Source organism: Spinacia oleracea, chromosome 4, assembly GCF_020520425.1.
Source record: "Spinacia oleracea cultivar Varoflay chromosome 4, BTI_SOV_V1, whole genome shotgun sequence".
NCBI lineage: Eukaryota > Viridiplantae > Streptophyta > Magnoliopsida > Caryophyllales > Amaranthaceae > Spinacia > Spinacia oleracea.
In genome coordinates this window covers 178,616,516-178,643,917 of record NC_079490.1, presented here as the reverse complement: position 1 = coordinate 178,643,917, position 27,402 = coordinate 178,616,516, and the positions used below count along the sequence as shown (strand labels likewise).

Below are 27,402 nucleotides of genomic sequence, written 5' to 3'. Positions count from 1 at the left end.
ACAAGCTTAACATAAAGGGTCAGGTGGTAAAATAACCCCTCCCTCCTGCTGCTCCTCATCCCCTTCCTCAATGGACTCATCATCTGTGTCATCTTCTACTAGAGTACAAAAAGTATTACTAGTAGATATAGGAACACCTTTATTCCTTGCTTTCATTGTTGCTACCCTCCAACCTGCATCAACACCAGACTGAGTCAAAGGCATAGCTTGATTAACTGGTGTAGCAGTTGGTGTAACAGCAGGAAGAGCTTGATTCACCACCACCTGTTGCCTTTTAAGCACCCACACTTTCTTCACCTTTGATGGTTCCTTTCTTGCAGCAGGAGCCTGAGTATGAGTCCCAGTAGCACAATTATGACCAGGCATCTGACACTTGTGGCAATAAGAAGGCTTCCAGTAATATTGAACTTGTTGTTTGAACTCCCTTCCATTACATTCTTCCACCCAGACATGGTCTGGTAAATCAGTGGTCACATCCATTTCCACCAAAATTCAAGCAAAAGATAATCTTTGTTTCCTGGTGGTACAATCATCAGCACACAAGGGAACCCCCAAAAGACTAGCAATTCTACTCAGAGAATCACAACTCTAGCAATTTAAAGGGAGATTAGGCAACCTAATCCACCGGGGAATGAACCTAAGCACTTCATTATAAAATCTAAACTCAGAAGACTAATGCTTAAGTATAATAGGCCTGCTAAAGAAGGTATAAGGACCCCCACACATTATAACATCCCTATCTGTAATGGATGAAAACTGGAAAACAAAATGTCCATCATCATGAAGAAAGACAGTAGGAGTTCCAACCTGGGACCAATTAGCAGCAATATACCTCTTAGTGGAGGCAATAGTGGGAACATCCCCTACCACATATAATACAAGAGATGTAATCCATTTTTCTATCAGAGCATCAACCTCAGGTTTTTGTAATTGAGCAATTTTCTTACCTTCCTTAAAAACAGGGGCAAAAAACTAAAGGGAAGCTCATTTGCTTGTCAACGGGGAACGCTGGAGAAGGCTAGACCAACTAGTAGCAGTAGTTGGCTGCATATATAGGCGTCGCTGCACAGGCTGTGGACCTCCTTCACCTTGAACAGGGGCACTACTTAGATTACTTCGGGCCAAAGCTTCTTCTAACTGCGTAGCCAAAACCCTAGCTTCCTCTCAAACTTCCCCATTCACCCTCACTGAACCCTCCAAACCATCGATTTGAGGACGAGCAATACTTCCCCCCAAATTTAAACGCAACAGCTCTATTTGAGCACTTGGTACAGGAATTCCAAGGGAGTGATGATACGTCAAAATAGTATTATGAAGCTCAACTGGGATCATACTAGCACTAGGATGAACCAGAGGAGAGGAGATCAAGTCATTCGCAGGGTCCATGGAAGTCACAAAAACCCCCGATTGGATATGAGTTTCTCGCAAATTTTGGTCGAAATTTGTGTTTTTTGAAATCGCAACAGGTTCCCCAGTACTACCATTAGGTTGAGATGGAGTATTACCTATTGTTTTCTTCTTCTTTCCCATCTATGGAGGTGGTGCACGATAGTATATCACCCTAAACGTGCGCCAGCACAGAGAGGAGGAAGAAGCTTTACAATTAGTCGAGCAATAATTTGGTGCTCAAACCCAAAATTTTCAACCAACACAAACGCGTTTCCTTATATTTCGTTGATTAGCTATAAAAATAGAAACCAAACCACATATCTTCAAAATATTCTCAAAACAAAGAGATACATGTAAAAACATGAAATATCACAATCAATCTCGCATAAAAACAACAAAAAATTACCAAAGAATACAAAAAGTATAAAAATATACAAAAATAAATAAATAAATCAGATCTAAAGGAGGAAAAAAGAACAAACCATCGCTATCTTTGTCGAATAAGATGAAAGCTTCCTTAAACTCGGCGATCTGCTCGTCGGTGAGTTGTTCCTTTGAAAAATAGGACCAAATCTCAACCAAAATTCGAATTAAAATAGGGAAATTCTACCAAATTCTACAAGAATTAGGAAAATACAACCAAAATTCGAAAATAATTAGAATAAAAAAGAGAAAAATTACCTGGAACTGCTTCGAAATCAACAGAGAATGGAGAATTCGTTTGCTCTGAATACCTAAATTTGGGGGAAGGAGAGAAGCGATGACAAAGGAACAACCACAACCGAATTGATATGTAACTATCATTCAAATACCGAAAAGAATTAGGAAAATTCAACCAAAATTTGAAAAGGATTGGGAAAATTCAACCAAATTTCCAAAATAATTAGGAAAATTTAATCAAATTCGAAAAGAATTAAAATAAAAAAGAGGAAAATTACGTTGAACTTGTGATGAAATAGCTCGAGTGCACCTATGGAGGAATTTGATGGATGTGAGAAAATTACCTGGTGTCACCTATGGAGGAATTTGACGGAGGAGAGAAAACTGATATCTTTACCCTAACTTCCTAAGTTGATAAAAAAAACGGAAGGATGAGAGTGAAGGGAATTGGAAACTTTTAGCCTAAGGTTTTGCCAAAAAGTTTGTGAGAAAATTTTAGCGCAATTTGTGAAAAATAGAGCGGTATACTGAATAGTAGTTCGTATAATTAGCTTTTTCGTCTTGATTAATTATAGGTTAATATAAAGATTATAAAGTGCTACCATTGTCTATATTATTTAACACACATATTGACGTATGGTAGCGATTGTACATTCTTTACTAAATATTTTCCATGAAAAGATAAATTTCTTGTAATGAAAACAAACATGGCAGCTTATAGAATTGCCAAAGGGGAGCAAAGTTATTGGTTGCAAGTGGATCTTCAAGAGAAAGTTGAAGACTGATGGCTCTTTGAGAATTCAAAGCCAGACTGGTGATTAGGGGTTTCGGTGTAGATTACTTTTATACCTACTCACCCGTGACAAAGATTTCCACTATTCGTCTTTTATTTGCTACAACTTCTGCTTATAAATTGCATGTGCACCACATGGACGCCAAAATAAGCTTTATGAATGGTAATCTTGAAGAGGAAACCTACATGGAGAAACTTCCATGGTTCATTGTTCCCGGCATGGAGAACAAGGTATGTAGGCTCAAGAAATCCTTGTATGGACTAAAGCAGGAACCAAAGCAGTGGTATGAAAAGTTTCATAACAATATCCTTACTTTTGGTTTTGTGGTTAATGGGTCAGATGCATGTGTGTACTCTAAGATGTTTGGTTCTGAATGTGTTATAATATGCCTTTATGTTGATGATATGTTGTTGTTTGGTACACACATGGACGCGATTGAGAAAACCAAGAAGTTCTTCTCCTTCAATTCAAATTTGAGATGAAAGACCTAGGAGAAGTCGATGTGATACTTGGTGTAAAGGTAACAGGAACCAACGAGGGATATAAACTAACATAGTAACTATTTCAAACATATATATAATTTAGAAACTGGGGAATTTGTAGGCCCGGTCCTTTTTATAAAGTCTTGCATCAACTTGTAGAAGAGAACAAACTTTTTGGATTATAGTAACATAATCATGAAATTTATAGTCAAATATAGTCGATAGATCATTATAACACACAATAAGCAAATATTATAGTTAAAATCGCACAGAAACTGTAAAATCACATAGTATCTCTTTAAACCATAAAGTTATTGTATATCTCATATAGTTACTATTTAAAATCGCAAAGTATCTGATCGAATTCGTGAAGTGAAAACGATATTTCGGCAAAACACACATGTTAATTTCTCCAAAATAACAAATATTTTCAATTTTAAACAAAAATAAACTTAAAATACTTTAGAAAACAACGAACCGAGATGTGATCTCTCAAATTTCTTGAGATTATTTGTAGACGAGCGAAAATTCTTCAATTCGGTAACGACGAACCTCCTTCTTTATCTACTACTTCCTCCATTTTTTCCTCATCTAATAGATCTAATTATGAGAATTATAAGTTAATTACGAAGAAAATCGAACAAAATTGAACAAACCCTTAAAATTTGAGCAAAAATATGAAAAGCATAGAGAGAAAATAAAGAGAGAGAAATGAACAGAATGCAGTTCTGAAATTTTAAAAAATAAAAATAATTTAAAACGTATATAAAAGTGAGCTAGACACAAAATCGCATAGAAACTCTTCAAAACAAATAGTAACTCTTTAAAACACATAGTTAATGTAATACGCATATAGTTATTTTTTAAAATCACGAAATAACTGTCACGTGACAGATACAATGTTGCCCAACCAAATTACTCAATTGCCCTGGTCCACGCTAAATTAGCGTGGACCAAGTTTATATTAGTGTAAATAAAACAAGTTAATCAAGTTGAACTATATTAGGCCTGGCTTTGAGGAGGTCTAGTCGGATACACAACATTGTGCCCCAAATTTTGGGAGGCCCAAAAAAATCGAGTCAAATATGTAAAACCCAGAAAAGAAACGGAAAGCTTCTTCACTTGGGCCAAACTACATGATACTATAAATAACTAATCCGTAACAATCAACAAAAACTAATAACTTCCCCCAATTAAACTTTCCATTTCTTTCACCAATCTCCAAGATTGTCCAATCTTCAAACTTAATGCTCCTAAATCTCAATTACTATTGTTACTCTCCTTTTAATTATACTTCGTAATTGACGAACGACGACTCCCTTTATTGATGAAGAAATCACTCAGTTTTTATGCCTATCAAGCCATTTAATCCATTTTGGCTCTATATTTTGTATAAACAATCTTAATATTGTGTCTTACATATAATAATTGTCTTTTACAAATTTTACAGAGGCCTAATATTTATACTTAGAACAGGGTCTTCATATTGTCGGAGACGACCCTGGACTATATTACCAATTATCTAAAAAAGAAAGAAAAAAAAAAGCTGGACTATTACCATTTATAAATGGAAACAATTTACAAGCAACTCTCTCTGAGCGATTTCCTTCAATATTGCATAAAGATCTAATAATTCCCAAAATACGTTACTTTCTAATTTACTTCCCATCATACCGTCCACGTCAGCAAGGGAGAAAGAGAAGTAATTTTTTTTCCCGGTTAAACGTTGAACCGTCATCTGAGATAGTGGCTTCGTTTTAAAGCAAACCGTCATCTCAGATGGCGGTTCAATGTTATAAACCGCTATCTGAGATAGCGGTTTGCTTTGAAACATAACCGCTATCTCAGATGGCGGTTTGCTTTAAAACATAACGGGGGTACGATAAGTTTTGTTTTGAAAACTCACTGTAAGTTTTTATTTAGGGAATATATAAACCTCTATCCGAGATAGCGATTTATGTCAGATAGCGGTTTATGTAAATCGCTATCTCAGATAGCGTTTTAGTGCCGCTTTGTTAAAAAAAGAATACCGATTTTAATGTTGACATGGACGGTATGGTGAGAAATAAGTTAGGAAGTGGCGCATTTTGAAAATTTGATGTTCTTTAAACAATATCGAAGGAAATCGCTCACTCTCTCTAGCCTCCACGCTCCACTAACCCTAAATTACCCCCGAGGGTAGGATGAGCACGCAAAGCTAGTACTCCGTAGTTTTATATGCGCATATCATATCTGGTACAGTTGTAGTCTGACATAGTTTTCTCCGTCTTTGTTGGAGAGACTTTACTTGTTACAGTAAAAAGACGCAGATCTGATAACCTAACAAAGAACAACTCCTTACCAACATCACAACTGTAAATTTCTCTCTCCTCCTTTATTTTATGAATCAAGAACAATCGAATGAGCACCTCAACTCCAACACCACTCCTAATTTCTATTATTAAAGTTTCAAATTCTCTTCTCCCAGATGTCTGCTGTCACTACCACTAGTTCTTCTTCTACCTTTTTCTCTCTCTTTCTCTCTCCTTTTTTATTATGGCTTCTCTTCAATCTGCTTCTCTTTCTTCATTCCTCGATTTCTCCAACAATTCCAATGTAATTTCACTGATTTCCCCCCTTTTTTTTTTGTTCCCCTGTTTTTTTAATATTTATTCTGGGTTGGTTTTGATTTTGATTTTTATGATGCAGATCTTTGGTTCGACTTTAAAATTGGGAGGAAGTGACCTGACCCTTTTCAGAATATCGACTAATTTTACCAAGTAATCCCTTCTCCATTGTTTAATTTTTGTATGATTTTGGTAAATTACTGTTACATTATGGGTTGATTGTTGCTTTTTTATTTTATTTTTACTTTTTATTCACTCAATTATGTAAGTTGGTTAATGATAAATTGAGTTGTTGAATTCGATTGAGGTTTTGGGTTTTAAGCTTGCTTTTATTTGATTTGACATCTTGGTTAATTTAGCCGGTCGGGTGTATAATTACACTGCATTTTCTTTTCAAGAATTGAACTATATAATAAATGTAGACAATACACTAGTTATTTTGAGTGTATTACAATGGGTATATACTAAGCTTTAGTTAGTAGTTTGAACTTTGAACCTTGATAAAGTGGTTTGAATTTGTTTTGGTTAAGGTAAATAACTTATATGTACAGTTCTTCCTAGATTCTGATAATATCGATATCGTTTCAGGTAATTATGTCTGAAATTGCTGTTCAAGTACATTTTCTATGTTCAAAATCCGTTGGCAGTAGAATGTCTTGTACAGGACGTATTGGTTTTCTAGGTCATTTGGTTCTTGAAGTATTAGTACCACTGATGATCATTTTGGAACTTGTTTTTTGCTCACATTGCAGGACTAATCCTGTCTTGAGACTAAAAGCTTCAAGAATATCTCCCGAGCTGACTAAAGAGGCTGAAAATATCAGAGAAAAAATGTCGGAAGAAACTTTGAATGTTCATGATCCATTTTGTGATGTGAAACAACGGTTTTTAAGTTTTAAGAAGGATGTATACTTGTAAGTTCAATTGTGGTTTGACTGCTTCTGCCTTACCTTAAGAAAGTAGCTGTGTTTCTTTGTACATTAGTGATTTCTTCTTGTTTTGGGTATGTAGGAAGAACTTAGAACACTATCAGAACCTTGCCGAGACTCAGTCACCCAAGGTTTGTACTGCTTTCCATAATTGGATTCTGCTTAAGGGCATCTGTTGTATCATCTATATTTCCCCCCTTACATTATGTGATTTTCACTTTGACAGTGATCACTTTTAGAGTTCCACTTCGGTTGAGGACTGAAGTTGAGACTGCTGACTGACAATTTTGGGAACAGTTTACAGTGATTGCCTGTGCAGATTCTAGAGTTTGCCCTTCTAACATCCTTGGATTTCAACCTGGAGATGCTTTCACTGTGCGGAATGTGGCGAATCTGGTGCTTCCTTTTGAGGTAGCTACACCGTGTTTCTTCTCTCTAATCATTGGTTATTAGAAAGTTTGACAGATTATATTTTGAGTTCTTTATTGTATCTGGTTTTGACTTTCCTGTCCACACAGACTGGCCCCCCAGAGACAAAAGCTGCGCTTGAATTTTCGGTTAATACTCTTCAGGTGAATTGCAATTCTTGTGAACTTGAGCCTTCTGTTTGACCTTAAAGTGACAAACTTATATTAACATGAACCGTGGAAGACACATATTGAACACATGATGTAGTAGCAAACATTGTCCCCATATGCCTTGAAGATTTTCTAACCTGAACATAATTTATTATTTCAATTTGTTGCTTCTGTAAACACCAGTAGCATGTTAGGACTTGGGACATCAAAAGATCCTTTTTTATGCTTCCTAAGTTAGACTAGGAAAATGGGTCGTTTGTATTGTGCATTATTTAGGCTGATATGGATCATATTTGGGTCATAGTGTACATTTTAAATTGGGTGAAATTCAGGTCTATTGCAAAAAAGTATTCACTATCAGTCATACTGTTGTGGTTTGGTTGGTTTGAAATTGGGTTACGTTGTTACTATGAATTAGCATAGATAGTATTGACCCAAAACAGTAAGATCAATGGACAGAAAAGAGAAATTTAAGGAAGAGTAATGATATGACTGTATTAATGCTAATCACAGATTAAGCCAAACTTTCAAGAGGAATGGCACTCTCCAAATTTTTACAAACTGACTACTTTCCACAATTCTGAACATGCTACTCTCTCTCTAATTTGTTCTATTTATAGAGCTAACTAGCTAGCTTATTCTTCAAGCCCACTAAAGTAATGCTACTCCCTAAAATGCCACTATCTCTAATATTAATTTGTACTCTGTAGCATTTGTTTCAGCTGCGGCTCGAGTGGTAAACTGGGGTAATGTTATCAAATATGTATGAATTTTGTCAAGTCTAGGTTCCCTAACATGTAAAAGAGATTGAAAAGTAGCCCCTCCTATGGGATAAAAAAAAACACTTTGATGTAGTGTCCCTTCTGTGTGGAAATCATAAAATCATGCTAACTAAAATCTCATTTTGCCAGGTTGAAAATATTCTAGTTATTGGACATAGCCGATGTGGGGGAATCCGTGCTCTCATGAGTATGCAGGATGAAGAAGAAGATTCAAGGTTCCAGGTCTATCTAGATATTGTTTTTCATGCCCACTCCCCGTCCCTCTTCCTAAGAAAAAGAGGCAAACCTAGAAACAAAATGCAAAGAAGAAAGCATTTTGCATAACTTTGAAACATGTACTAATTTATGATGCTATTCTTTACTGCTTACTAGGAGCTTCATTAAAAGTTGGGTTACTTTTGGCAAGAACGCAAGGGCTAGCACCAAAGCTGTGGCTTCCAACCTCAACCTCGACTCACAGTGTCGACACTGTGAAAAGGTGCACAACATTGGCAAACTTTGATTTGAAAAGTAAATAATGATGGATTTTTAATAAAGAAACTAAGTTGTTGGCAAACTTCCTCCTGTTTTGTTCTGCTATTTGACAGGAATCAATCAACCATTCACTAATGAACTTGCTTACGTACCCTTGGATCAAAGAAAGAGTTGCGAAAGGTACACTTTCGCTCCATGGAGGTTACTATGATTTTGTGGACGGCACATTTGAAAAGTGGACACTTGATTATAATCACAAGGTTGAGGACGGTCAAATGTGCTCAATTAAAAGCCGGGAATTTTGGAGCTGATTTGTGCTTCATTTCTGTTCTTCAATTTCTTCTGTATCCATCAGTTATGCTGCTTGTATTGTATTAGTATGGTTTTTCTTTGAATGCGTTGTGATTCTAGTATTCTTGATGGGAGATAAGGGCTCCAGTTACGTACATGGATCATCTCTCGTTACTAGAGATATCACATTTTACTCCCCTCCTTTAATAGATACGTAGTAGTAATTTGGTACTACTATTACTACTACTACTACGTATCTTCCCAGTTGAGTTCATGGTTTGTAACTTTGTAAGATACTTGTATATTTTAACTTATTTATAGACAAAAGTGTGATTGTTTGGGCATAAGATGTCACAGTTCTGTCAAGTGACTGTTCAGCTTGAGTTTCGTGAAAGCTAGTCGCACGTTCTCGTTTTTATTGTTACTACTATCCCAAACTTTTAAAATGAATGTGTTTTGAGTACTATGCTTATCAATAGTGATATGAGTGAAGATTCCTTGAAATTCACTATTCATAAGGAGCTAAATTTCCTAACCTTCCCTTTGTAAGCTCTAAATGCCTTTTCCCTTTGGTCTAAGGTTCAAGTCGTACCATCAACATTTCATTCCATTTTATTTCTTCTCTTTCTTTCTTCTTCCATATGATGACTTGATCCTTTTGTCATGTGTTTTTTTTTTCTCTTACGTTCTTTTCAATAATTTATTTATCTTTATATGCATAAATTATATATTTATATAACGAATGAAATATTAGACTCTTTCGTTTGCAAGGTATTATTATCAACCATTACATATTTACTTAACATTTAATAAATAATTTAATCCTCATCGGTTAGTTTTGCTAATGGATTCCAATGTCATGGGGGACCTCGCGCGCTAGCGCATGGTCCAACAACTAGTATATATAAAGCAGTGGCGAAACCAGAAATTATACATAGGGGGCTAAATTTTAACATATAATTTTTACAATATTGAAAAACAAAAATAAAATAAGAAAACTAAATATAAAATTGAGGGAGCTAAGAATTGAACCTTGTACCTCCTTACACCTCCAATTTTTTTAAAAAATAACCATTTGAGCTATACCAAACATGTGCTTTTATAGTGCATATTTAATAATTAAACATATCATTGGGGAGCTATGGCCCCCGCCAGCTCCTCCTAATTCCACCCCTGATATAAAGGTGGGAAAAAATAAATATTGTGAGAGAGGAACTCCTAATGCAAACATAACACTTTTGTTTTATGCAGCTGCCATTTTGACATTATCTTTGGTTTCATTTGTGAACATATGTTTCATTGTAATGTATGCACTCACTAAAAATCAGCATGTCTTAGAAGATAAATGTAAGTAAGAATAACTCAATGGATTTGGCTCCGGCCACTGGTTCATCATTAAGTAAACAGCAATCAGGCGCAATCACATACCTTCACTATGCTTGGACAACCCCCTATCCACACTCGTGTAGTGGGCTAAAGTGAGCCATAACATGAGCTGCTAAATTGATTTCGTACATGATTTTTTTGCAAGTCGCGTGTTAGAGTAAGAAAAATCAACTCTACGTCAAGTATTATTTAAAAGACAAGAATATTGAACAAAGTGCATATGCCAGGTAGAAACAACATCTAGCAACTCTATGGTCTACTACTGAAAGGAAAACATGAAAGGAATGGAAAGGAGGGTTAACAGTCTTATGGGTAACATATAGCTGAGTGTAACAACAATAGTTGCACAAAAAAGTTCAATCTGTGGCTCTCAGTTTTAACAAGCAAAAGGCAGAAGAGGTCTCAGTTAGGCAGTTGTTTAATTATTCTGTGCCTCAAGTCGTTGCAGCTCTGCAAGTCTGTGAGCCCAATCCCTGTCTCTGGCAACTGCTTCCATCTTACGTTCAATCCTCTTCTCTCTTTTCTTACGATTTGCCTCCTGCACTTCAACCTTTCGCTTCTTCTTTTCAGACTGCAAAATTATGTATGAAGCACACAGCTATTAGTTCTCAATATGCAGAATAGAAAACCAGAAAACAGCAACAAGCAACCTCAGCCTGGAGATTCACCATAGCACGTACCAAGTATACAACAAGCAGGGAGGAAGTTTGTTGATTCCTAATCATCTTAACTGGGCCTATTTATCAGATACTACTATAACATTATCTAATGCATGTCATGCTTTCCCCAAGCTGAATTTCTTGTTATAAACAACTACGAATAAAACTACAAAATGGAGCATATGTCACTTTTACCATGATTACAATAGCCTACACGCAAATGCCCATTTATCATCACTCTTTGCTCAAGCCATAATTGCTGGCAAACTCCATTACACTGAGCTCCAATCATATGCTACAGCATTGAATTTACATCATTCAAAGATCACAGACTGTTGACATATAGAAGAAGACAAAAAAGAGAACATCATAGCCTCATAGGCCAGGGTGCTCAAACTCCAACCACATGTAGAAATCAGATCAGGCAGGTCAGTCTAGACTCTAGACTGAACCTACACCAAATATATTTGGATCTTGTCCTTGGTCCACAAACTTCAACAATCTTAGTTCTGACTCTGTTTAATCCAAATACAAATTTCTGGTCTGACCAGTATCAAATTGAACTACATAGAATTACGTTTCAACTTTCAAGGAGCAATTCGTTCTCACTATACAAGATTTAAGTGGCAGAGGTCTTCCTCACTCTCACTCACTGAAAACACACTCTTTTCTCTTAAGGTCCTTAAATTTGTAACCTATAACCCGGCGATTTTTATTAAACTTAGTTCAAGTTGTGAATTGAAACCAAAATCTAACAACCCCTATCCACGAGTTTGCAATATCTCTAAAGACATCTATAGTTATGTTTATGCACCTTATGTAGAAGCGTGAAATTATGACAGATTTTGATCCAAACTAGTTCGACTCCAGTCAAGGCCAGATTAATGATGACCAATCTCATCTAGGGCTGGCTTTTGTTCGATAAGGTCTTCAAACCAAGTAAATTGGCGATTCTGGCCTTGGTTTTGATTGGATGCACAACTTAATATCAGCACAAGGTACGTGCCTGAGAGACAAATTTGCAAATGCTCAACCTCCCACTGCCACAAATCAAAATGAAGCTCAGTACTCCCCATACCAATATATCCAATTTTAGCTATGAATTTGTCTCACGAATCCACGACAACTTTGGGCTTCCAGCACGAAAATCCTTAGCTTAGCTTTCACTTACTTTCAGATTCATGAACCCAAACTGTTGGTCAGAAATAACTTTCACAAGTTCGAATTCATAATCCCAACTATTTATTAGAAATACTTTATTTTCTCCTTGGGTACGAAGTAATCAAAATCATAAAGTGGGGCGTACACAGAAAAATATAAAATATAAAAAATTTGAAGCGTACAGCACATTTTGTGCTAGCTACCAAGAACCTTAGAGCAAACAGGAGAAATTAAAAACTATAAATTTAAAGAGGAAACTTTCTTCAAAAGGGGGCTAGGAAAAGAGTACTCTGCATTTCTTTCAAAATTCTTGGCAAATGCAAGGATAATATCCAACAAATACTAATTTTATACTAAACATCCATGAATCTCCAATGAAGCTCAGAATTTGCAATTGTCCCCCCCCCCCCCCCTCCTCATAACAGTGCATGAAATCCATCCACTACAAACAAAAACCAAAGCAGCTCTTTGAAAATTACTAGTGGTCTAGATTCTCCAGAGGCATCCTACATGAAGAGAGTTTTCCATTGCAATAAACGGACAACTTGTCAACACTTAAATGGAACCAGAAAATTAAAATCAAAGGACAAAGAGACTTCTTATCGCAGACGTAGTCGATCTCACTTTATCTCATTACCTACTTGCAACTGCCTTTCCAAGAAGAGAGGAAAAAAATGCCTCACAGCTAAGCAAGCAATTATATTCCAAATCATCCATATCAACCTATCACTTTCTAACACAGTCAAAACTGTCGTTCCATCTTTCCCACAAGGTATGGCCCTTGATTATAAATTCAAGGCCATAATCTAATTAATCATCAAACGTATAAGGTGACATGGTCTATTTTAGAGCGAGAGCATCCACCTTGGTCTCAACTCTCAAGACACTGTCTCAAATTTCCATCCAGTTAAGATCTTACCCTATCAAAGTATCTCATTCAATTTAGTTCCTAGACTAAACCTAACTCACTAGTCACTACTATGATGGCAGGACAAGTGGAAGTAGACAACCATCACATGACCACCATCTAATACGAAGTAAAAATTTAACTCTAAGGATTGCTCCAAGACTACAAACCACATGATGAAGGAGAAAGACTTTGAAAAGGTTTCTAAACTCCTAGTGGTGACAATAACCAGAAGAATTTGAGATGCAGATGTAAACCTAGAGGTTGCATACTTGGAGGTAAATATATTAAAGCATTGTCAAAACCATAACCAGCTAAATCTTAAATCAACATTCTTAGTTCACCCGCTCATCAGCAATGGTAAATCCATCCAAAACACCAAATGACTGTTCTAAATGGAACTTCACTATCTATATATTGAATCAAACAACTATGCGTGTAAGTCCAATTTCTACTCCAATTCATAATGAATAAGTCACTAGATTCCAAGTTTCCAACTAACTAAAAGGGCTATCTATTACTAGTCAAAACTTGTTGAATTCTCAATAAAAATGGGTTCAAGATCCAAGAGTTGGACTCGTATATCTTGTGTCTATACAGGAAGAAGTTATAATGCCTAAACAACATTGCTGTTGTACAAGAAAGTTTCTCGCAACAAGTTTCAAAATTGGTCTTGTTATGCTACAAGTTGGTCTTCCAAGCTTCAGTATGGTTCTTGCATGCGGGACCTTTACAAGGATGTCAACTGACAGTTCGGCATGAATGGCTTATGCTTGCACTTCAAATTTTCTACTGGGAGGATCCTTCAGCCTCACTCATACTGTATCATTACTTCTCAATCATTGACAAACGATTTCACATCTTAATAACCTTCTAACAGTATAAAGAAAGTGCAAACAAGCAACAGACTACTTAATCACCATACCTTGATAAATTCACGGCGCTGCCTTCGGCGTTTCTTCTCATTCCTCAACTTGACACTCCCTTCATTGGGTTGACTTGGTGGAATAGCCTCCCCAGGTACATGCTTAACCCAAGCATATGGCCCTACATTACATACCAAACAATCCCCATCCCAAAAAAAAAAAAATTAAACAATACTTCATTAGCAAAATGTATCAAATAGCGCAACTTTTATCTAATACACATCAAATCAATCAACTAATAAAGCAATATTCAACTAATCAAACAACCTATCTAAAAATAATGTCACCTCGTATTAATCAAATTACCCATCTTTCAATGCAACATTCGACAAGAAATGAAACCAAAATCGAATCAAACCGATCTCAAAAATCAAAAACCCTAATCAAATTCAACACATTTTCCAAAAATTAAGAGGAAAAGGAAAGAAACTCACCAGTGGGGCGGAGGCTAGAGCGCTTGCGGCCGGACTTGTCACTAGGGCGGCGTTTGGGGAAGCGGGGATTGGTTAACGGGTCGAAAGGTTTGTAGGCGAGGGAGGAGAGAGATTCCAGATGAATAGAGCGAGAAATGAAGTGTCCAAAAGCTGGTAATTGTTGTTGATGCTTAGAAGATAGAAATTTGGAGAGAAATTGAGCAGACACCGACGATGATGATGATGGAGTAATTGCAGTTGAAGAATGGGTTGAAATTGCTCTTGAAAGGGGACGAATCAGAGATCTTAGGGTTCCAAACCCCATTTTTGTTGAGTCGTCTTCTACCTTGTGTTCAGCTCGTCTAAAGTTGGGGGTTTTACAACTTTTACTGTTAAAACCCTGGTTCACCGCAATATTTCGAGCTCCGCCCCTGTCAATATCTTTGATTGGCGTTTAATCAAGTGACATACTGTATTTTTATTTGGAAATTTTGTGAAACACTACCTTAATGTTTGGACGTTTTGTGAATTACTACCTTATAAAAACTTTTTTATATTTTCCTACCTTATAAGTTTGATATGTTTTAGTAACACTATCTTGTAACAGAAACCGTTAAATCTCTCCGTTTGTGGACCCCATTCCAACGACTTTATTCCATTTCTCTTTTCTTTTTCTCAATCTCTATTCTTTACTTATCTTTCTCGATCTTTATCCTCTCATCCTCTTCCTTGAAATCCCCTCTCAATATTCCTTTAGTAATCTCATTCTCGAATCTCGACATGCTGTTGTATGAAACGCTTAACAAAGCATACTATACCAGTCATATCATACTCCAAAATAACAAAGCAGTGCACCGATTTAAAAGCATACTATACCCCCCACATTAACATGAAAAACAAAATGCACTAGTTGCGTATTTCTGCTCCCACTATTTTAATTGCAATCTATCGAGACTGAGAGTGAATTAACAACCGCATCCAATTGAGCAGTAATCAACAGTAGAGTGTCCTGGACTTTTACACTTTAATCAAAAACCCGCATCCAATTGAGCTACTCCACTTCAATCAGTTTGAAATATGTGGAACACCCTTTTTTGTGTTTTGTTATTGACAAAACCAATGAACTTCAATAGTTTTATTTACGTCTAATAATTTAGTATCCGATAGCTTATTTTTGAGGAATAGAGAGGTGCCTCAGGTCTTGTCAATCAAAAGTTCAAAGTACCCCCTTCGTGTAAAAAGAAATATAAAATGCAAAATCATAAACCAAATGAAAACAGAGAAGAAAATTCGTCCTCCAAGTGATGACAAATGAAAAGTCTATTTGATTATACCTTATGTTATTGTTGGCTGGCCATTTGAGAGGGGACTTCAAGGAAGAGGATTGAGATTTGAGAAGACAAAGATTGAGAAAGAGAAGTATAGAACAGAGCTTGAGAAAGAAGAAAGAGAAATGAAATAAAGTCGTTGGGGTGGGGCTCACAAACGGAGAGATTTAACGTTTTCTGTTACAAGGTAGTGTTACTAAAACATATCAAACTTATAAGGTAGGAAAATATAAAAAAGTTTTTATAAGGTAGTAATTCACAAAACGTCAAAACATTAAGGTAGTGTTTCACAAAATTTCCTTTTTATTTAACCAAATGGGTTTGGATTTTGGCGTGGGTGGTTAAGCGGATCTCTTGCTGATCTCCTTAACTGAAAAGTCGGGTTCGAGTCTTGAGTTTGTAAAATCTCATGTGGTAGAAATGTTGTCCATCGAGATTTCCATGCAAACTCTCGCAGGAGATTAGTTCACTCGCCGAAGGCGGTGAGAACTCCTCGTAATAGAACAAAAAAAATACTGTATTTTTTATTTAAATTTAAAAAAAAAAGAAAAAGATATGCACAACTTGACTACGGACTACATAATATTCAGTATACAACCGTGTGATTTTGACATGTACTTTAAATTAAATAAATTTCATTAAGAACTACATAAATCTCAAGTTATCCTTTACGGATGTAATTAAGCACGAAAAACATCTTCGAATACAATTGTTTACACAAATTTTCTAGTCTAGGTAAATAAGATAGAAAATAATGTGACAAAGTAATTTTATTGATATTTGAATGTTTGGGTACAATCTCTGTAACTGACAGTTTACAAAAAATAAACTAAGTCCTCTGATTCTGTTCCGCAGCTGACGATGACACGTGTGTGACACCTGTATTTGGTTTTAGGGTGACAGTCGTTTGATGACGTCAACCTGAGTTTGAGTTTAGGGTGACAGTCGTCTGATGACGTCAACCTGAGTTTGGGTTTAGGATGACAGTCGTCTGATGATGTCAACCTGAGTTTGAGTTTAGGGTGACAGTCGTCTGATGATGTCAACCTGAGTTTGAGTTTAGGGTGACAGTCGTCTGATGATGTCAACCTGAGTTTGAGTTTGGCTAAGCAGTCGACACAAATTTGATGTGTTTATTGACTACTTTCAGAGAGAATTCCTAGAGAATTTATGGACTCTTGAGAATAATGAATTTCTGATCCCCGCCACTGAAGTAGACGAGTAGTATTTATAGGAGATGAAATCTCCTTTACTGGACTTGATAGGTTTAGGCTCGGGCCCATTTTGTGACTTGAGAGTCTTTAACCTGGTCCACACGGTTTGTTTATTTTGGGCTAACAATATGATCTAGCCCAAAAATATATGATCCAAATTGTATTTGAGTAATTCGGATATTTAATTTGGGTGGGCTAAATTAATTAAAATGGATTAATATTATGATATCGGTCCAAATTGATTAATTTATTTAAATTGTAATACACGACAAATTTTTAGTGTCTACAACAACATTCGTGGGAAGGTATAAAAAGGTTTTTTTTCAAGTTATTCATGATCAAGTATGGAATAATTTCAATGGGTGGAAAGAAAAATTTCTATCACGTGCGAGAAGGGAATACTTTTTGTTCCAGTGTAGGAACTTGTGGTGTGGTCGGTTCTTCGTATCTTGAACGTGAAGGTGAGTTCCTGCAAAGTAAACCCCAACTGGGGGAGGTTTTCCGGATCAGGACCTCCAAAGCCCAACATTAGTGATATATCATAAAGAGATAGAGTAGAGAGAGGAGGGGTAGAGAGTGTAGAAATCTTGTTTACCTTCATCCATAAATGAGCATTTATAGGGGTTTGATTGATTATTAGGTCATAGATTGGGCTTTGGCATTTATTGCTCGTTGGGCCCATAACTCTAGAATATGATATTCTAGTATAAAGTTGGGCTACGGGAGTATCCCGTACAACTAGCCCCCCAGAGTAAGTACAACCGCCTTATACTGTTGTGCTTGCTCTGAAAAAGTATTCACCCCATACAACTAGCCCTTTTATCTGCAGAGGTTCGTAGAATGGGCGGGTATCTTGATTCTGTGTTGATATTTGAAACCGCTTCAGAACTGATATCACCTGCTCATGAGTCGAAGATATGCATATAAAAATAATAATTTATTTTGCTTGTTCTGGCCGATTGGCCCCTTTGATTTTTTAGGACGACTAACCCCTTCGATTTTTTAGGAAGACTAACCCCCTTGATCTTTCAGAGCGACCGACTAGCCCCCTTGCTTTTTTAAGACGATTAGCCCCCTTTGTTTTTTTAGGACGAATAGCCCCCTTGGTTGTTTAGGACGACTAGCCCCCTTGATTTTTTAGGACGACTAGCTCCCTTGATTTTTAAGGATGACTAGCCCCCTTGATTTTTTAGGACGATTAGCCCCCTTGATTGCCTTGACATATTACTATGTTTTTGCCACCAAGATATACACTACTAATTTTATTATGACATTATGGCCATCTTTAGATCTGGCCGCTATGGTTTTAGTTACGATACACACTTTTTAGACTGATTATCTTGAATGGACTTGTGAAAACTTTGCATTTTTCACGGGCCGACTATTTATGCCGCCTTGGGCGACTTTTTCATACCGGCTATTTACGCTGCTTCGATTCTACATTTTTATATATACCGGCTATTTATGCCAAATTGGTGTTACACTTTGACATTGATGTGTCATGCTAGCTATTTTCGCATTCATATGCCTTACCGGTCTTTTTTCAACACAATATTTCATATTTTCATTTTATCAATACTTCTTATGGATTGCTACGCTTCACAGTGGAGTCCCCTTAACGACATTTATTTTCCCCAAAGCTACTGATCACACCAACTCTTATGGACTGTCACGCTTCACACTGGAGTGCCCTTACGGCATTTATTTTCCCCAAAGTTACTGATCACATCCATACGTTTCGTTGGATACGCTTCACAGTGGAGTGCCCTTTACGGCATTTATTTTTCCCAAACCTACTGATCACATCCATACATTTCGTTGAATGCTACACTTCACAGTGGAGTGCCTTTAACGACATTTATATTCCCCAAAGCTACTGATCACACCAACTCTTCTTATGGACTTCTACGCTTCACAGTGGAGTGCCCTTACGGCATTTATTTTCCCCAAAGCTACTGATCACATCCATACATTTTGTTCAATGCTACGCTTCACAATGGAGTGCCCTTAACGACATTTATTTTACCCAAAGCTACTTATCACACCAACTCTTCTTATGGACTGCTACGCTTCACAGTGGAGTTCCCTTAACGACATTTATTTTCCCCGAAGCTACTAATCACATCCATACATTTTATAATTGGTTTCCATACTTCACATTTGATATGTGATGTCGATTTTTTGCTTATTTCAAACATACCGGCTTTTTAATTCTTTCGATCTTGTTTTAGAGCATATAAGATCATGAACATAGTTAACCAAACTATATTCATATGTGAGATTGCACGACATCCTCATAATTGTTAGCATTTAACATACATCATTCGTATTCTAAGCGAATAAACATGTTTATTATATGCACTTCAAATGACGTTAACAACATTTGACCGGTGATAGATTATTTTCAATCATGAAACTTAAAAGGAATATATGCATTTAGACAAGCGATGGTACTTAATTATGTAGATCTTATGACATACTAGCATTTTTTTTTTTTGAAAGATAAGGAGAATATACTTAGGAGCCTCTCCGCACGAGAGTCACTCCTGAGTAGTCATTACAAATAATGGAAGATAAACGAGGACTAGCTTTAGGATCTAAATACATTTTCCCTACAATGATGTGACCGACATTTGCTATCCAATCTGCTGCTGAGTTGGCTTCTCTGAAAACATGATTAATTTTCCAAGTGTCGAAGAAGGCGAGGAGATGCTTAATGTCCTGAATGATGTTATGAATTTTCCACGGAGGAGTGTACTTTCCCTTGATAGAATTGATGACAAGAAGATTATCACCTTCGATCTGAATGTGAGAAATGTTGAGCCGACGAGCTTCTTGGAGACCCTTGTGGAGGGCGATAGCTTCAGCCATGAACGCCTGAGTGTGACCAAGATTAAAAGTACAGGCCGAGACCGGGTTGCCTGCACTGTTGCGGATGATAATACCTGCTGCTGCTGAAGTAGTTTTACTGGAGCCGTCAAAATTGAGTTTGAAGTAACCTGGTGGAGGGGGGTGCCAGCGAACCAAAATCAGGGGGGAAGGAGGAGAGGGAGGAATGAGGGGTGAAAGGAGTGCCCTTGAGCTGGTGATGGTCTAGAAGGAGACGACATTGCCATTCATGGTAACCGAGCTGGCTTGGTGGAACACTCTATAGGGGTTAAAGGAAGTGTTTTTGAAGATACAATTGTTCCTTTCTTTCCAGAGCGACCATATGAGGAAGGAGAATTTGCATATGGAAGAAGAGTAATTTTTGAGGTAATTTATGTTGTCGAGTAAATCATGTGAGACTGGGTAGTAATCGAGCCATTTCTTAGTTAAAGGCAGGTTCCATACTAGTTTGGCCGAAGGGCATTGCATAAATAAATGATTAATAGTTTCAATATAGGTTTCACATAGAGGACACACATCGAAGGGAAGAATATTCCTTTTATGCAAGGTGTCACGAACTGGAATACTTTTGTGGCATATTTGCCATAAGAAGACGGCAATCTTAGGTGGAATGTCTAAATTCCAGATCCAGGTGTGGTTCCATTTTTGAGGAACGGGATCCAACCCATGAGCTAACCAAGAGGCAGATTTAACAGAAAAGTCCCCGGATGAAGTAGCCCCCCAGATTGGGGTATCAGCTATATTAGAAATAGGAATAGGGAGACCTTGGATTTTCAAGACTATAGAAGGGGGAACCATAGTTGCTAGTTTGGAAAGATCCCATTCATGATTGGGAAGGATAAAATCAGAGACAAGGAGGGAAGTATTAACTTCATTATGACATACTAGCATGGTGTCATCATTTTGTGCGGGAAGTTAATTAACACTTCAGGCCCTTTTGATACGAAAGTTATATTAGCACGAGCATTATCTTTAACAAGTTTTTATGCGTATCATATGAGTAAGTGTGTGGGTAGTTTATTCCAAGTTAATAAATTTGTAGTCGTTTTAGGGGCTTAAGTACTTATAAATCAAATGCGATCTAGCAACACTATAAATGGCCGACTAGAAGGACAACAACACGATTTGGCACATGACTCTTTATTACAACAACATGAAATTGTTTTAGTGTTATTGGTTACGAGCTCACGACAATCTTAATTTCATCATTATTTAACAGATTTGGGCAAACTTAGGGGTCATCAATGTTTGTATGCTATTCTGCTACAGGTTGTTGTCAATATTATATATCTCTGATAATCAGCGGTAGTGTATTATTAACTATATTACAGTTAGATGTTTTAAGATCCTTTAATTTCATCATTATTTAACAGATTTGGGAAAACTTAGGGGGTCTTGCTGCTGCCATACGACAGCTTCACAATGTCGAGCTAGATGTAAGGGAACTTGCTGCATGGATTGTTGGAAAAACCAGCCAAAACAATCCAGTTGTTCGGAAGCAGGTCAGGTTTTTAGTTCAATACATGTAATTGTGCATATTTATTGTAGGATGCAGCTCTATATACAATACAACACACAACAGCGTATAATGAAACACAACTATGATGGAAGAATGAATGCTCATATTAACTTACATGAGGGTTTTGGATTTTGGTACACTGGCAAAGCTCGTGAAGACGGTGAGGTCAGATGTTGTAGACGAGGCCACCAAAGCATTGTGTGCAGTTTCTCCTAGCACAATAAGGATGAGGATGGATGGAAGTTGTAATAGGTTGATCGTTCTTTCATTACAACCTCTATTCTTCCATGCTAAAAGTGTATGCAAAAGTTGTAGCAATATTGAAGAGGAGCTGAAACAAGTCGTATGATCCTCCATCCTCCAATATGATCTAGGGACATTCAATAAAGGGTTCGTTGAAAATGAAAGCTTCAAAATACAATGTATTCTATTTTACACAATTCTAGCAAATATTATTGAATATGCTGTAAATAAGGCTCGAAAATTCAATCCGTGGATTATGGACCATGGTGCACAGTGAGCATGGTGCACCAAAAAAACATATGTGCATAAGCAAAAGAACACGACACTACGACAAAAGAACATGCATTATAATATTTCACTTTTTTGTTATAAAAAATAATACTTCATCCGTTCTTTTTTAAATGACACAATTATTTAGGCACGTTTGCCAATGCACGATTTCAAACATTGATATCTCTAATTGTGGATCGGAAAAAATATAAGAAATTGATATTTAAATAATATTTACTGATACGAATCTAATAAGACCCCGCACGACTATGTTTTTACTTATGTATAAACTACAAAAGGAAGTCAAAGTTGCTTGTGTGAATATTGTCTAAAACCCCATTGTGTCATGTAAATAAGAACAGAGGAAATAAATTATTTTCACTATTTACTAAAAATATAAATAAAAAATATATTTATGCTCTTTTTACGTAACCAGATGTTCTTTTAATAATATCCTAGTGTTCTTAAGTTGCACCATGCTCACTGTGCACCATGGTCCACCTTCTAGATTTCGTCGAAAATTAGTTAGTAAATACTTTTATTGTCTTTTTGAAACCCTGAAATTGGGGTTAATTCCTTGTTTTGGAAAATGTTTAAAGATTTTTGTTTTCTTCAATTCCTTAACAATGAAAAGTGCTCCAATTTTGTTAAATTAGATTAATTAGATTTTAGTTTCTTGGGCATCATGCACCCCGTGTTATGCTTGCTCTAGCGTGTGTTGTGTAAAAACTAACTAGTTTTTGAGCCCGTTTAAAGAACGGACGGTTGTATAGTGGTTGCTCAGATGTCTTTTGAAGTTTTAATTAGTGAGTACTTATGATTTTTGCTAACGGATGAATTAAATAGATGTATTTGAAGGTTGGAAAAATATAAAATATATAAAAACTATAAAGTTGAATAAATATTGGATGTTAAAGGGGTGGAGTGGAAGAGACTAATGAGTATAGTACACTATTAATAACTTGATGTTGAATAAGGAAAATGGAGTGGAAGAGACATTAGAAGTTGTAAAACATAGAAACAATGAAGAATATTTGAAAAAAAAAAATGATGGATGATAGGAGAGATGTCACATGACTTCTAATAATGAGATGCCACATGGCTTTAAATAATTACAAACTTTTGTATAAGGCGGTCTTTCCTATAAGACCACCTTATACTGGTTATATTCGCGGGTCATTAACCATGGATACGGGTCACGGATTTTTATTTTCGGATCATTTAAAAACATGATTTACCCATCCCAAACCCTAATTCATTATTCTCTCTCCTCAAATTAAAATCAGTCTGCCATTCTCTCTCCTAAAACTCCTCGCCATTCTCTCTCCTAAAAACTCCTCGCCATTCTCTCTCCTAGTCTGTGGCTCTTTCGATGAGTATTCAATATGGGAGGCGACATAGATTCCGGCGACCGAAACCTTGCGGTGGTGGCGAGCTTGTGGTGGCCTTGCGCGGGTCGAGGCAGAGGCAAGAGAGTAAGAGATCGACGTTTTTGGCTACCACCTGCGGGTAAGAGATCGACGTTTTTAGAAGAAATTCATTTAGTTATTGAGAAGAGGAACTACTGCGATTTGTTTATTTTTGAGTTTTTTAAATTTATTTTGTTAATTTTCCGGTGAAATCATGGAAGAGATGTGGATGAATAGAGGAGACGACGAGAAGACCGACGATTCTGTATTGCTGTTTCTTCCGATCGAAGAGATGACCGGCGACGCGGCACAAAGGCTTCGCAAGTGGCTATGCGATTCAGGTGTTTGTGGTTATCGCTGTCATGTCTTTACACAAGCAGAGAAATAGATCATGCTCCACCTAAGGAACAGAGGCAACAAATTCGCCGCCGGTTATTGCACTAGAATGAACTGTGGTGGACTGGTGGTCCATGGCTGCGCTGGTGGCGGTGGCTGCAAGCGAAGGAAGAACAATTGTGCGGCCGGCATGGTGGCAGCTCCAATTCATTTTCATTTTTTCCTCGCTTCTAATATGATTTTCGATATGAATTGTAAATGTAATTCAATTTTGTTTTAATTATATTAGTAATGAATAAATTGGTTTTAGTGAATAATTATACCATTTTAGTTATACTTTTGGCATATTTAGTTATGAAATGTTCTTGTGGTGGTTGTGCTGGTGGCTCTTCTTTCCTGGTGGTTATATTTAGTTAATAAATAAAATGGTTTAGTAATAAATTGTATTTTAAAATTGCAAAGAAATGTAATTAATATCCATGTTTGACTGTTTGTATTGTAACAATTTTGTTTCATTTATATTAGTCATGGTTAAATAGGTTTTACTTATGAATACGTTTATTTTAGTTACACATTTGTTATATTTAGTTAAGAATAAATTATTTTTATTTAAGATTAAATTTCTGGATTTTAGTTAAGATTTTTTGAGTTTTAGTTACGATTTCGTGAAATTCAATTAGTTAAACAATCGAACAAATTAAAGCATTGAAGCCAATTATTTAAGCACTTAGGCCAATTAGTTAAGTGATAAAACAAATAAGTTTACAGATATAAAGAAACTATTTGTTAAGTCGAAAATCAATTAGTTAAGCAATAAAACCAATTAGTTGAGCTTTGAATTCAATTAGTTAAGCTACCGAACAAATTAGTTAAGCAATAAAATCAATTAGTTAAGCACCAGAACTAATTAGTTAAATCTGAAATTCAATTAGTCAAGTAATGGAACTTAATAGTTGAGCAATGAAACCAATTAGTTAAACAATGGAACGATTTAGTTAAAATAATGAAACTAATTAGTTAAGCCTGAAATTCAATTAGTTAAGTTTGAAATTCAATTAGTTAAGTAGTTGAACTAATTAGTTAAGCAATAGAACGATTTAATTAAATCAATGAAACCAATTAGTTAAGCCTAAATTCAATTAGTTAAGCAATTGAATGAATTAGTTAAGTTTGAATTTCAATTAGTTAAGTAATTGAACATTTCATTTAAGCAATTGAATGATTTAGTTAAAGCAATGAAACCAATTAGTTAAGCCTGGAATTCAATTAGTTAAGCAATTGAACCAATTAGTTAAGTTTGAATTTCAATTAGTTAAGAAATAAAACCAATTAGTTAACCAATGAAACCAAATAGTTAAGCAATGGAACGATTTAGTTAAAACAATGAAACTAATTAGTTAAGCATGAAATTCAATTAGTTAAGTTTGAAATCCAATTAGTTAAGTAATGGAACTAATTAGTTAAGCAGTAGAACGATTTAGTTAAATCGATGAAACCAATTAGTTAAGCCTGAAATTCAATTAGTTAAGCAATTGAATGAATTAGTTAAGTTTGAATTTCAATTAGTTAAGAAATAAAACCAATTAGTTAACCAATAAAACCAAATAGTTAAGCAATGGAACGATTTAGTTAAAACAATGAAACTAATTAGTTAAGCCTGAAATTCAATTAGTTAAGTTTGAAATCCAATAAGTTAAGTAATGGAACAGATTAGTTAACCAATGAAACGATTTAGTTAAAGCAATAGAACCAATTGATTAAGCAATAAAACAATTTAGTTAAAGCAATGTAACAAATTAAGATTTTCCGAGTTTTAGTTATGGTTTTGGAAGAGTTAGGATTTCAAAAAAAAAATTAAGTTCAAATTACATATTTTTAGTTATAAAAAATTCAGTATTAGTTAATTTTTTTGAGCTTTAGTTAAGATTTCAGTGGATTTAGTTTCGTTACTTTGCGTTTTAGTTAATTTTTTTTGAATTTTAGTTAAGATTTTTGAAGTTTTAGTTAAGATTTTTTTAGTATTAGTTACGATTTGAGAAGTTGTAGTTACATAGGATTTTTTGAGTAGTATCAGAATTCCTCTAATTGTGAATGACAAGTGTGTGATGTTTACATCAATTGTTTGATTGACATTGAGAGGCGAACCCCTCCTTCTCTCTGCAAGGTTACGTACAACGGTATAAGTGTATAAGTTCGTCTATTAAATCGAATCTCACAAATTTAGAAAACTGACATCAAAGACACTAATAATTACCGAACTAAAAGAAAAAAAAATGCAAAAAGGTAACTAAAACAGTATATTTCGTAACTAAAACAGTGTATTTCATAACTAGATATAAAAAAAATATAACTAAAAGAAAAATCTATACAAAAAAACTATTAGAGTACATATTCTTTTGCAATCCACAGAAATACAAATACATCGAGGCTTGTGACTCCATTCCTCACTCCGACTCCTTCACCGCCGCCTAATTCGCCAAGATCTCTGGTGGCAGCATCCAGTCTATTTGGTAGCACGGTGGAAGTGAATCCACCAGTGATGGGTGGCGAGACTGAAGAAACCATGGCAACATCAAATTCAATCAACGAATTCAAATTTAAAACCACAACCACCGCAACGACTCAGAGGCAAATGAAAATTCTAAAATAAAAAACCCTAAATTCAGCACAATTGATTAGTTCCAAGAACACGATCTAGCCAAAATGCAAATTATTAATTCAGCACAATTTTAAAAAAATTCAATCAAAATTAAAATAACCTAAATAAAAAACCTAAAATCATAATCCAAATTAAAAAGTCTAGCATACTTATTTAGATACCTTGACAATGGAGATCGCCGGTGATTTCGACAGTTCGAAGAGGGATAAAGGTCGGCGGCGGCGACAAGTATGATGATGGTGATGGTGTCCTCTCCGGCGAGGAAGAAATCTTTGCACGTTGAGAGGAGAGGAGGAGAGAGAATGACCGCCGTTTCGGCCGCGCCAGATGACGGCCATGGTGTAGGTGCTTTGGCGATTCGATCTTCTTGGTGGAGGAGATTTTGAGGCAAAGGAGAGATTCGGTTGCAGAGAGAACGATGAGAGGAGAGGAGATGAGGTTCAGCGTTTGCAGAAAATGAGAGGAGAGAGAAAAAAATTTGTATTTATACCGCGCGTGAGGCCACGCGCGCGTGGTTGTCTCACCCGGTCTTTTCTACACGCGCCGTAAGGCGGTCTCACCGAAAAGTTGCTGTTAAATAATCTATGGTTTTCCTTTTTAAATACGACTAGGTATAGATTATTCCATTGTCATTTGCAATATATCTCTAATAAATACAGAAATAACATTAATAAATTCATGGTTTCCATATTTAATTTCAATGTTTAATTGGTTTTTAAGCCGGTCCTCTTGAGTGAGGTGATAAAAAGGAAGCTCCCGTCGGGTGAGGTGATAGAAATAGAGCTTTATTAATGAGATGTGAGGGCAAAAACAAATGTAAATGTTATAGATTTGTTTGTCATAATCGAGCGTATTTAAGTTTTAATATAGCGTACCATATAAGATAAATGAGAGATAAAACGTATTTTTATTTTTTATTGAATCGCAGGAAATTCTCAAGAGTGGCTACGCATATGCCTTTCGCAAGCAAACTTTAAATTGTTTTTGTAATCTTAACATAACTATAGGTCTTTCGGTTGGGGGGTTTTCTAGAGGAACATAAATGAGTTTAGAAGCTCATGTTCTTAAGAAATACTCGTACACCTTTTGAGTTGCTAA

At 36.0% G+C, this 27,402-nt stretch overlaps 2 protein-coding genes across 2 annotated transcripts; one reads left to right on the top strand and one right to left on the bottom strand.

Moving 5' to 3' along the window:
- Positions 1–5,560: 5,560 nt before the first annotated feature.
- LOC110799806 (beta carbonic anhydrase 5, chloroplastic) lies at positions 5,561–9,332 on the top strand. The gene is made up of 9 exons (XM_022005077.2): positions 5,561–5,920; positions 6,014–6,084; positions 6,684–6,845; positions 6,943–6,991; positions 7,158–7,271; positions 7,379–7,432; positions 8,350–8,435; positions 8,593–8,698; positions 8,808–9,332. The coding sequence occupies exons 1-9, from the start codon at positions 5,861–5,863 to the stop codon at positions 9,003–9,005; spliced, it is 900 nt and encodes a 299-aa protein (XP_021860769.1). The 5' UTR covers positions 5,561–5,860; the 3' UTR covers positions 9,006–9,332.
- A 1,191-nt stretch (positions 9,333–10,523) lies between these two features.
- On the bottom strand, positions 10,524–14,887 carry LOC110799808 (uncharacterized). The gene is made up of 3 exons (XM_022005078.2): positions 14,459–14,887; positions 14,024–14,145; positions 10,524–10,942 (listed from the first exon to the last, which is right to left on the bottom strand). The coding sequence occupies exons 1-3, from the start codon at positions 14,760–14,762 to the stop codon at positions 10,790–10,792; spliced, it is 579 nt and encodes a 192-aa protein (XP_021860770.1). The 5' UTR covers positions 14,763–14,887; the 3' UTR covers positions 10,524–10,789.
- Positions 14,888–27,402: the final 12,515 nt, after the last annotated feature.